This window comes from Pyxicephalus adspersus, chromosome Z (genome assembly GCF_032062135.1).
Source record: "Pyxicephalus adspersus chromosome Z, UCB_Pads_2.0, whole genome shotgun sequence".
NCBI classification, from domain to species: Eukaryota; Metazoa; Chordata; class Amphibia; order Anura; family Pyxicephalidae; genus Pyxicephalus; species Pyxicephalus adspersus.
The window spans coordinates 39,200,796-39,213,656 of record NC_092871.1 but is presented as its reverse complement, the minus strand read 5'-3'; the positions used below and the strand labels follow the sequence as shown (position 1 = coordinate 39,213,656).

Below are 12,861 nucleotides of genomic sequence, written 5' to 3'. Positions count from 1 at the left end.
GGGGCATACGCGTAGCTCCTGGTTTAAAAATTAACTGAAACCATTGAGTATCAAAGTAAGCTATCCTTCAGTCTGGGCACCATCAACATGTGTGAGTATTATTTCATCTTTATATTATATGTAAAAAAGTCATGTAAGGATTTTTCTGACATATTGCTTACAATTACAACATTACATTAGACCTGGTCTAAGACGCTGGGCCCAATTTATTAAAGCTCTCAAAGGCCAAAGAAGATACAGGATCAGTGAAGCTGGGTGATCCAACAAACCTAGAATTCATTTCTTCAAAGTCTTTGCTATTTGATAGTAATTTTTTTAAATCCTGGACCAGATTCATTGCAGGTTTGCCGGATCACCTAGCTTCACTGAAAGTGTATTCTCTCCAGCCGTGGAGAGCTTTAATAAATCAGGTCAACTTATGCTAAAAATGAAGAAAACCAATTTTATAGAAGCTGATACAACCAGAAAAGTTGCTGCAACATTCGGGATACACAGGTTGTTATTGTACAGTTTAACTGTACATCATTGTCACCTGTTCACAGTGCTAGGAGAACAAAATTATCTGCATCGTTGCATGTTTTTTGCATAGGCAACTATGTACACTTATGTATGTCTCTTATAGACAAGATGTATGCTGTAAGGTTTATTAAAGCTTTCCAAGACCGGAGAAGAAAGACTATCATGGGTAAACCTAGGTGATGCAGTGAACCTGGAATGGATTTCCTAAAATAATAAACTAGTTGTTTTAGTTACATTTATGGGAAAACCACAGATGTATACATCATAGACAATAGAAACCCAAGTATAATAAAATTCTACAGCTAGAGAATATGTCTGTGTTTGTGGACAACATTAAATATAGATCACTATACTGCGTGAGTAATAAAACCAGTTTATATAAAGGTACTGTAGAAAACATTCTGATGTACTATGCACATAAAAATATAAATGGATAATAAACATAGTGCATTGCGCTATATTTGTTGTCTATATTGTATTACATTAATGTTGCATTGATTATATAACTTCATTTACTTTTAACAGATTACTCGATACATGTTGATCCTTGAGCTTAAAAATGGTTTGTGTAATATGCACAGAACAAATCAGCTTAAACAACCATTTAGTAAAATCTACAAAACTGTAACATGCAAAAGGATAAAAATATATACATATAGGAAGGAAACACAGCCTTAAATGTTTCTTATAACACAATTATGAGGTCCAAATTTCTAGAAAATTGTCAAATTGTAGCATCAAAACAATAGGGTTGACAACTGTGTCCTAGTAAGATATGTTAAGCTGCATTGTTTTCAATTTAAATACTTAAATAACATACACATGAATGACAATCAGTCAAAGCCATTAGCCCCCACCTTACCCCAAATAATAAAAGAAATACAAAAAAAAGTCCACATTTTGGTTTAATTAGAAAATGTCTTCCTTGTTTGGTGCAATTTCCAGCAAGAGACACATTACATGGTAACACATGTAAAAAGCACCTGAAACAAGAATCACACATACAATGCACCATAACAAAAATGTGCAAATGGGAATGAGGAGTTTTTTTCCAACAAACAGCTGACATACTCTCTAGTAACACCAAGACTGTGGTCTGATGGTGATGTGTAGTTATTTTCTTCCCCTGTATGGGGTGTGGGAATTTGGTGATCATGTGCAAACTATATATGTATAAATGCCACCTTATGATTTATTAACTTGATATCATCTCACGTCAAACTATAAATTAATGAATGAGTAATTTATTTTATATATTTAACATAATAACATAATAACTTTCTTTATGAACCCTGATGTGTCCATATGAATACATTATTGAACTTTGCTGTTTTTCCTTTCTTGATATTATTAACCACAGTGTTAGTTTACAAAAGCAAGACCTTCCATGACTAAGTGATATAACCATCAAATATTTAGGTTTCTATAAGGTATAACATTTTTACATACAAATAGCATAATGTTAAAATGAATAGAGTCTCTGGAATATGATTTGTCAGCTTACACAGCCACCCATTTACCATTTAACTCCCCAACTTACAACCATTCACTGCAGCATTGAGTCAAATTGTTGTGTTATTGCGTATTCCAGCACATTTGGTTTAATTTCCAGAATAATGGAACCCTGTTCTGTGCTAAGAGGTAAATGCGGTATTTGTTCTGTCTAGCTGATTTTATGAATAACAGAAAGAAGCAAAAGGGAAAATAGCAGTGATTTGCAAATCATGATAGATTGATTTCTATTTAATTCACCTCACTGGTTACAGATGACTTGTATTTAATAACTGGTGTACACATATTTAGGTTTTTCAATTGGAATATTCTGCTGTGCTCTGTGAATATATAGAATTTAATCAAATTAAATGAAGTTTAGGATTGTCCCATATCTTACAATAAAGTAAACAATCTGTCTAGTTTGTTTGGTTTTGCTCTGCTGCTGTTGAGTTATAAGTCCCAGTGTGTCTTGTCAGCAATACAGAAACTTGCATTTTCACAGCTTCTTGAGAGCCATGGTTTGAAAAAATATAGGTATAACTGAAGTTTTAATTAGGCATTGGTGCTTTCAGCTACTGAAGGGTTGAACAAGGAGACAGAGAACTACTGAGAACACTGTAGGTAAAATGCAACTAATATTGCAGCTGTATACGAAATGGATACTGCATCCTAATCTATCTCTGCTTAAGTATCTGCTCTTGCTTCGTTCAATGTCCCACTGGTTCTGCTTTTTTTGCAAGCTCTAGGCTATGAGCTATTCTCATTATTCCTTCACTGAGAAATGTATTCCCTCTTAGACATCTCTGTGCAGATAGGATGCACCCCCAGAGCCTTCCGTACTGTGAGGCACTTGGCAGAGTAAGACCAGCCAGTCTGCTGCCTAAAGGCTTGTTCACACTAAATGTGTTTAAAATGCCAGGCATATGCTCAAATTTATGCATAGCATTTATTATCATTGTTAAAGCATTTTGCAGCATTTTATGAGAAATGTATCCCGTTTTACACTTCTATTATTTGCATTTGTTGTTTTAAAGCACCATTCCTAGTAACTTCTAGATGGATTTACAGGGAAAGATCAAAAGTAAACAATTAAAGATTTAGCCATATATTGCCTGCAAAAGACAGTTCTTGCATGCATTATGTAGTTAACTTTGGCTTGTTGTGATCTCTGAACTAAAAGTACTGACAATCTACATAATTACGCAGGAGGGGAAGGGACAGGTTCAGCACTGTTGACTTTGAGAGAACACATATAGGATGAGAATCTGGCGTGTGTACAGTGCTCGTAATCCATCGTCTGAACGACTGTGTTGGGGGATCCATGGACGACAAACGATCGCAATGCATGTGAAGGGGAGAGAGCGCAGCTGGGTGCAGCTCCCTTGTTCTCCCCCCTCCTCTCTATAAAGCAGAACGGTGCTGTATGTACAGCACTCGGTTCATGCATCAAGCATTTGTTTGTCATTGGAAAGGATCATGAAAGATCCTTTCCAATGACAATTATTGCACATGTGTACTTAGCCTAAAACAATGTGATGGATAGGACTACTGGGAGGCAAGGTAAAGGTATGTTTAAAATCCTTCTATAAAGGAGTACATACACACTGTTTGAAAAGGACATCTTGAGTTCGGGTAATGGTTAGAAAGTGCCAAAGAAATTCAAAGTACTTCTTGGCAGAGCCCTACTGCTCATAACAATGCAGCTGCACATGCCTAAGCATTTACAAGTTGTGAAAACTGTTTTTAATACGTGAATACACTTGTATTGTATAACAGGCCCTAACAATATTTCTAAGAGCCACTATGCACATATAATGGTGGATCTGTTAGACAACAGAGTTGACAAATGTTTTATACAGAATAAAGGTTGCTGAAACATTCGCAGTCCTGTATCTGACATTAAATGTTCTTAGTGAAAGTATGCCTAATTCTAGTACATGTAAAGTTTCAGTACAAACATTTATTTGTCTAGCCTTTGCAGGTTGTACTTGAACTGCATTCATTATGCAGTTCAAGCACATCCTGCAAACTGTATTTTGGTGATGCTTCAATCGGTGAAAATGAGGGAAAAGTTTGCATTTAATATTTAAGTTTTACATTTTTAATGTGCGTCTGCATATTAGGGGATTAAGCTTCTATATGTTTTTTTACTGGTGCTTTTCTCCTTTAGTACTCCTTCAGTAAAGGACATTGTCAGCCTCTGGAGGACACAAAAGCCATGGTGTAACTTGAGCAGAAGGGCTGTCCTTACTAGATGCCAGGGCCAGATTGTGTGCAATGTTTAGCTTTAATGGAGAAGATGTGCATCCTAGGGCAGGTGCGAAGTCTATAAATGAAGCAAAACATTCCAAAAATCCTTTCACAGTAGACCAAACAATAAATAGGCATATTCATGCCCGAGGGTTATTGAATACTACTGACGGTACATAGACACTGTGAAAATCTCTAAATTATTGTGCTATAAAATTAGTAAACATTCTGATTCCTGTGTTCACTACATCCAGGTTATCTGTTGTTTTAATTTATCACAAAACAAAATTATTAATAGCTGTTCATCATTGCAAAAAAAAAAAAAATTAAAGTTCCAGCTTTTTTTATCAACCACTAAAAGCACAGATGGGAAGCCACTAAGTGCTCATGCAGTCTTAAGCAAACCTCTGTAATAGTTTATAAACCACTAAACACTAAAAATATTTTAAAAGTAACAGTGAGATTGTATCCATACACCCCCACACAGAGACATACCTCATTAATTACAAGCATTAGATTTAGCATCTGTCAGCATTTGGTGCTGAACACGTTGTGCTCCAATTTCCCAATGATTTCACAACGTCAAACTGATGCAGATCAGGTAATTATCTAGCAAACTACAACTTGTGTGATCTGTATAATAGATGCTTTAACACTAAATTATCTGTAAAAGCATGAAAACAGTAGGAACGCTGTAGATATTATGATTAGATTGCCATGTGCTTATTTTCAAAGCAAAGCAACTTCCTCTAAGAAACATCAAACACAGCTTTATCATTGTGTGAAGTAGAACATAAAATACGTTTTTTATACTGCATCTTGTTTTATATTTTATACATTTTATACTGGATCTTGCTTAAGTTTGAAGCAAAGTTTTGTACTTTCTTGGATCTCACCTGGTCTCCAGTGGTATGTTGCTGTTTAAGACCCAGCTGTTATGCAGGTGTACAGAATCTTGAGTACTCGTGGGTGGGTTGGAAACAGCTGGACTTGGCTGACTGCGAGATGTCATAGAACTCCTCTGGGGAGTATCTAATGTCTGTGAAGCCTGACGGCTACAGGTGCAAGCATGCGGTGGTGGTGGTGGAGGAGGTAGGGGTCTGAATGTAAACTGGTTCCGTGGGCTTCCGGGAATCTCTGAAACATAAAGCAGATGCAAATGATTAACTATATCTGAAAAGTTATTTTGAGCGTTAAAAATAGCCACAGTTCAGGTAAGATTTAAAATTATTCCATAAAATTAATGCTTCTTTGGGAAAACAAGTGCCTACATTATTTTTTTTCAAGATGTTAATAAAATTGTAAGCAAAAATAGCAGAAGAGATACTAAGGCACTGTAATGTACACAATATATAATTAAAGATACCAACATGTAAATGAGATGAAACATAAATCTCATAAAAAATAGGTCATCATGATTAAAAATGAAATACCCATATGGACAAGACTACTGCTGAAAATGGAGTGGTGAGTGTAGAAACTCTACAGTGGATTATGAAACAACCATAATGCTTACCAAATTATTTCAAAAATAGGTAAGACTTTATTCAAAAGGTTCTTAAGATATGAAGAGGCAGAAGAGAAAACGTGCTTAAGATATGAAGAGGCAGAAAAGAAAACGTTCTCTTGTAAAGTGTGTACAGTAAGGTCCTTTGCAGTAATCAATATCCTACCCAGCTCATTATAAAGTACTCAAGAGCAAAATAATACTCTTTGAAAAATATTTCAAACATTTTTGAGTAGATGCTGAACATTTTTGTTATCTGAGTCTGTGCTGCATTTTACTAAAACATTGGTTCTGTTACCTTTAAAAATAAAATATAATATATTTGAAATGATTTGAAAAGATATATTTGACAGATGAAATGATATTCACACGCATGGCTCCAAAACTTTTCCAGAGTTGCCCCGACTCTCTGGAATGGTCTTCCACATCCCATTCGGATTGCTCCTACTTTCTGCTTTCTAGAGCCCTAAAAACGTATCTTTTTAAACTTGCCTACCCATCTTCTTCTGTCTCTAAAAACCTTCACTACTCACCCACCATTCCATATCCCCTTTCCTAGCGTGTGCTGGTTCCCCACCTCCTAGACTGTAAGCTCTTTGGGACAGGAGCCTCTCCTCATCCTGTGTCACTGTCTGTGTCTGTCTGTCATTTTGAACCCCTATTTAATGTACAGCACTGCATAATATGTTGTTACTAAATAAGTATTGTTTTATTATTATTATTATTAATAATATTATTAATAATCTAAATACAACATTTATTTTCAGCTTGGACACAGTAAGGATAGATTAAAACATGATCAGATATGTGTAACACATGAAAATACGTCTCTATATATACTTGTCTTTCTTACAGGTGACTCTGCAAATTATATTTAAAAAATCTAAATCTTAAATACTGGTTAGGCCTTTTTTTAAATCTTTACAGTAATGAATGTTAAACAGCATACGATAATCCTTAAATGACTTTTTTGACATCTTGAATTACTCCAGGTAAAAAAATCAAAAAATCAAAGTACAAGCAGTCCATGTGGAAAATTAGCCTACAATAAAAATCACAGCAAACTCTTCCCTGACAACAATGCCTTCTTTACTTTTGATATTCTTCTGTTATTTCCCTACAGCAACTGCCCCGCGAGCCAGCTTACAATAATCGTAAAAACTTTACTCCGCTCTCCAGAGCAACTGAGAACAACAGAACTAAAGCATCTATTTTACAATGCTGTATTATTAAGTCACTAAACTGTTCAATCGACCCAAAGGTTTTATTGAGAAAGAAGGAAATATGTCATTCTGTTCTTAGGAAGCTATATCAACTTTTGGATAACTAATAGGAATAATGCATAGCATTTTATTGAAGGAGAAAGGAAATGACAGCTTAAAAATGAAACATTTATGGGTATGAGTACAAAACGTGCTTGTAAAACCGTGTTCAGGGTTTGTTTTTTACTGCTCAATTTGTTAGAAATGTAGGAAAAAAAAACAAAAAAGACAAATTTCTTTGCTGTGGCCTTGTTTAACTGCATATTTAAAGATCTTTTCTGTTTAAAAGGAAAAAAAATACTTTAGCCCTAAATACCAGTTTAGAGGTTTATTCCAAAGGTACCAGGACAATATGTGATGTACAGTAACAAAACAATCTATCTCCATTTAACATGCTGATTGGACAGTAAAGGAACAGCAGCAAATATGTTAGGTCTTTCCTCTGCTTTCTCCTTTTGTAAGCATTGTTTATAAAGGGGTCATTACAGCCTTTTTAGAATAAAATAATCGTTATTGCTCTACTGTGCAAGGGGAATACCTGTATATAAAGCCAATATTATGAAAATTCAGGCATTTATTAGTTAAATGTAAAATACAAGTACAATTCAAATACATACATTCCTAACGAGCAGAAAATGGGATTTTATATGAACTATTATTGACCTCTGTAGCTGTACCATGGATCAATTCACCCTGAAATTTCACAGCAGGAGGACTAAAGTGATTGTCTAAGGAAGCACAGCTCATTCTGCACAACCTACCAGAAGTTGCCCATAACCCTTTTAGCAGGGGCTCTAGTGGGCAGAAGAAGGTTAGCTAACTAACAGTGTTTCAGCTCAGAAATGTATGGAAGATATTGCACTACAATACTTGCAACTACAGAGATTAGATACTGTAAATTTGTTGTTTAAAAAAGTACAGTTAGGTTTAGTACAAATAATTTTAAATGAAACAACTCTTTCAGCTTTAATTCAGTGGATTGAACAAAAAGATTGCAAAAAAATGTGAGGAACTAAAGCCTTTTTTTTAACAAAGTAGCAGATGGTAGCTCCCTGCAAGGGAATGGAGCCAGGTGAGTATTGCAATTTTAGATCATCTTTAAAGGTAGTCTTCTACTCTAAAGGTGGTGTTTGTTGACTAGTGCAGACAGGTGGATGGTCCTGAAGTCAAAAAAGTCAATTTCATGATAATAAAGTGAAACTAAGTCAAAAAGGAATGCAGGGTTTTCTTACTAATGAAGCAGACACTTTATGATACCTATTCTTAGGTTGATTTTAAGTGAGACTTCCTAACATGTTTACTACAGATCATACAGGCTGAATATAACTAGTGAACGTTTTTAAGCTTCATAGCTTCAGCTGATAAAATTGCTTTCTAAGATTAATAATAGGTATGGAAATCCTTGACTGCGGCAAGACATAGCTAGGTCAACTTGCCTACCAACCAAACCCCCCCCCCCCCCAACCAATGCCTCCCCCTCTTTCAAACTTTCCCACCAAAATTCCCCCGCTAAAGATTTCCCACACAAAACATTTCCCACCAACCAATTTCTTTAAATTACCCACAATCACCCTTCCTATCCTAAATCCCCCCCCCAACTCACCACATTGAACACACAAACGTTGCTTAAATGGCCCGCAGGCCTTTTATTAACACAATTTTTGATAAATAACTTATTAAATAACATATTTAACTAACAAATAATAAAACGTATATCAAAATATTAACCATAAAATATACATATAAAATATATATAAACAACCATTACAAACATATAAATAATTTTAACTGAACAATTAAATATGTAACAATATATAACATTAATACAAATCAAATAACATAACCATACTGAGAAATATTGCTACAAGTTGTAGGTCCTCGGAGGTCCACCATTTTAACACCTTGGACTCTGCACCTTGTAAACAAAATTGCTCCCACCCGCCCCATACACCCAGTTCGGGAACCCAAATGACCCTTCCTTGTGCAGAGCCCCACCAACAATTTTTTTATAACGTTCCAACCAAACCGGGGACTCCATACCTTAGATGGGTTCCCCCCAACATACATATCAACCAAAGATACACTCCCCCCCGAGGACCTCAACCGCCACAGCGCCACAAGAGAGACCCCTCACTCTTGTGCGCCCCTCCACACCTGCAGTGCCCGTTGTATCCCAGACACCACAAATCCATGCCCACATCAGTCAGGTGCACACCATCAGACCCCAAAAACATCCCCGTCGCCACCTCCAGATCCTGATGCCGCACCACCAAGCCCCCATTTCGAACAAAAAAGCAGCCCACATCCTTGTTCAGCTTCTTTCTGGCCTTATTCAAACGTTCTACAGACCGGGCCCCCTTCCAATGCAACCTACCCACCATATCTGACCAAACCACCACCAACTGCTTAAACCTGGTCCTCAACCGCAAAAAATCCCATTTAATATCCCGAATCAATTCCCGCACCGGCCTATCTCCCAGATCATTCCCACCAGCGTGCAACACCACCACATCAGGCACCCGGTCCAACCTTATAAAACGATCCATTTCCGGCAGGACCCCCCGCCATTGAAGGCCCGGAACGCCTAGCCATCGAACCAACCCAGCAGATCAAGGGATGCCAAGCTGTCCACCATCCGGACGAACAGCCGCTCGTCTTGCACCCCTCGCCACATAAGAATCGCCTATGATCCAGACCAGACCGGGACAAACACCTGGAACAAAAACAGGATGAAATGCACGCCTTCAAAACAAACCTTCAAAACCAACCTTCCCCCCATTGTACCCTCACCAACCAACCAACAAGAAACCAAAAAAGGGGGGTGGGGGGGATTGAAACCACCTGGGCCACTAGTCCCTACCCCCACCACGTCTAGCCAACAAACTGCCGAGTGACTTACCGCACAACCAAATGTGGACGAATATAAAGTCGAAATCGCCTAGACTCCCAACGCCCAATCTTCTTAATTACTTCCTCGCTCAGGCCCCACCTAGCCGCCTCCGTGGCTGCTCCAATACGGAAAGAGTGCGACGAGAATTCCTTGTCATTCAAACCTTCCGCCCTCAAACACTTCCTAAACACCGCCAAAAACTGAAACCTAGACAATGCCCTCCCATCCTCATGAATCAGGAAAGGACCCTTAAAAAATCCTTCACAGCAGCAACCGGACAAGCAACACCCCCGTCAACCCATGCCAAATCCACCCCAAAACCCTTGCCTAACTGATCCGTCTTCGACCGGGCAATCCACAAACTAACACTATTCCTCCGCCAAGTCACCTCCCGCCATTGCAGCCCCCCTGGGCGCCGAGTCGCCGGGCTCACCAATTCCCCAATCCGCATGGCACCATAGAATGCCAAAGCAAAAGCCACCCTAAACAGCAGCACCTCAAACTCAGATAAACAAACCTCCTGCAACCTACCCAACACCGCCCGCAACACCGCAAAGGACACCGGCCTCCGCCGATCCCCAACCTTGCGTCCCTTTCTATAACCTTTCAATTCACCACAAAAGCTTTTGTGACATCCGTCCACCCCAACAACTTGAACAAAAACGCCAATGCCACCAGCTTACGGTTCACCACCGAAACTGACACTCCCGCCGCAAAACTACAACATAAAAAAGACAATAACAAATTCAACCCATGAGAATCCCCATCAACCCCTTCAAACTGAGAACCAAAACGAAACCACTCCACCCACACAGCCGAGTAAGCAGCCCACGTAGAAGGACTCACAGACCGCCGAACCATACCCGCTAAGAATCCAAGGCGATATTCCACAACGCTGGGGGGCAACCGACTCCGTGCCGTGCCGCTCCTGGAGCCAATAGCCGGAAACGGTCCCACTGAAAACGAGACAAGGCATCCGCAATGTTATTCTTAGCACCCGACACATGAACCGCCCCCACCGTAATATTCAACCGCAAGCATCTCAACACCAAATGCCTCATCAGCCGAATCACTGGCCCTGATGAAGCTGTAAAAGAATTCACAACCTGAACCACCCCCATATTGTCGCAACAGAAACGAATCTTCCTGTTCGCCAATTTGGGATGCCACCACAATAGGGAACAGCTCGAGGGCCACCAAATTAGACGTCAATCCCGCTTTGACCCACTCAGCTGGCCAGGCCTCTGCACTCCATTCACCTTGCAAATAAGCCCCATACCCGACACCCCCAGCCGCGTCCCTGAACAGCTCAAGGTCTGCACTGACAACCAGCCCATCCATCCACACTGAGCGCCCGTTGTAGCCCTCTAGAAACTTCCGCCACACCACCAGGTCCGCCCGGAGCTCTTTATTCAGCCGAATAAAGTGCGTTGGGTGACGAATTCCCGCGGTAGCAGCCGCCAACCGCCTAGCAAAAATCCGCCACATAGGCATGATTCTGCACGCAAAGTGCAACTTACCTAGAAGGGATTGCAAGGCCCTCAGCTGCAATTTTTTGCAACTGCTTGCCCGAACCACCTCTTCCACCAGTCCCCGCAACTTCTCCTCCGGAAATCGACACTCCATGGCCTCCGTGTCAATCACAATCCCAAGGAAAGCCAGCGCCGACACCGGCCCTTCTGTCTTGCCCGTCGCCAATGGAATACCAAACCTCTCCACAATATACTGCAGCGATCCCAACAGCACCCTGCAAACCGAGGAATTTGCTGGGCCAATACACAAGAAGGCATCCAAATAGCGAATGATGGGCGGGACTTCCGTCACATCCCTCACTACCCATTCCAAAAAGGAACGGAACGTTTCAAAAAGTGCGCAGGACAATGAACAGCCCATGGGCAGACACCTATCCACATAGAACGCCCCTTGCCACACACACCCCAAGAAACGCTGGCTCTCTGGGTGAACCGACAACAACCTAAACGCCGCCTCAACATCAGCCTTTGCCAACAGCGCACCCTTCCCATAACGTTGCACCCACTTAACCGCGCAGTCAAATGAAGCGTAAGACACAGACCAACTCCACCTCCTTGGCCAATTTTGCCGTGACAACCAAAGGACGGTCCAATGCCAATTTCAGATTCCGCGCTCTGGGCGACGGGGCCCCCAACGAACAAGGAATCCGAAACCCCTCCTTAAAACCCAGCTCCAGCAAACGCGCCGCGGCCCTGTCCGGATATCTATTTAGAAAGGGGACCATCCTTTCTACCATCACCGGCGTCCTCCCTTTTACTAGCAAAGTCGCCCGGGCGTCCTTTTCCGTGCCTGAAGCAACGGGCAAGACCGTGGGCCCCGCCACACCCGGAACATTCGTGCCGGAAGCGACAGGCTGCCCCAAAACGGCAAGTGCCCTCATTGAATTTCCAGCATACACCTTTCTTTCTGAGGACCGGGGAACCTGTGGCAAACTGACCCCCGGCCCCCCCGAGAAAGGGCGAACTTACCACTCTCGCCGGCGTCATCAACTTCATCCACAAACTGATGTCTTTGGATGTCTTTGGAAACAATGTTCAGGCGCCTTTTCCCCAATAACACTAGCCAAAATGGCAAAAGCCTGCAGCCAATTGGCAAATGTCCTGGGAACCAACCGTACCCACCTCTGCTCTTCCTCACCCTTTTTCCACTCACCCATTCCACGGTCCAGGTTAAAGCGTTCCAGCAGCAACAAGGAAAATATATCCACAAATTCACCACGCCAAATGTTTTCCCTCACTTCTTGTTTTAAATGAGCCCCCAGCGGGCCTTCAAAACAAACATAGACCTCCCCCTTAGCCGCATCACCCACACTCACCTGATCAATTCCAGAAACCGTCCCAACGCCAGAGGTCTCCCGCTGCTCCATGTCCGACGCTTGCTCCACCTGACTACCCACCTCCTCCCTT

General features: G+C 40.8%; 1 protein-coding gene across 3 annotated transcripts in view; it reads right to left on the bottom strand.

Annotated features, from left to right (window-relative positions):
• TENM1 (teneurin transmembrane protein 1) overlaps positions 1-12,861 on the bottom strand; it is a 591,240-nt gene that overhangs the window by 328,130 nt on the left and 250,249 nt on the right. For all 3 annotated transcript variants that reach the window (XM_072431864.1, XM_072431865.1, XM_072431866.1), the window contains one exon: positions 5,160-5,400. In XM_072431864.1, coding sequence (XP_072287965.1) covers positions 5,160-5,400 — 241 coding nt within the window. The remainder of the gene's footprint in view (positions 1-5,159; positions 5,401-12,861) is intronic.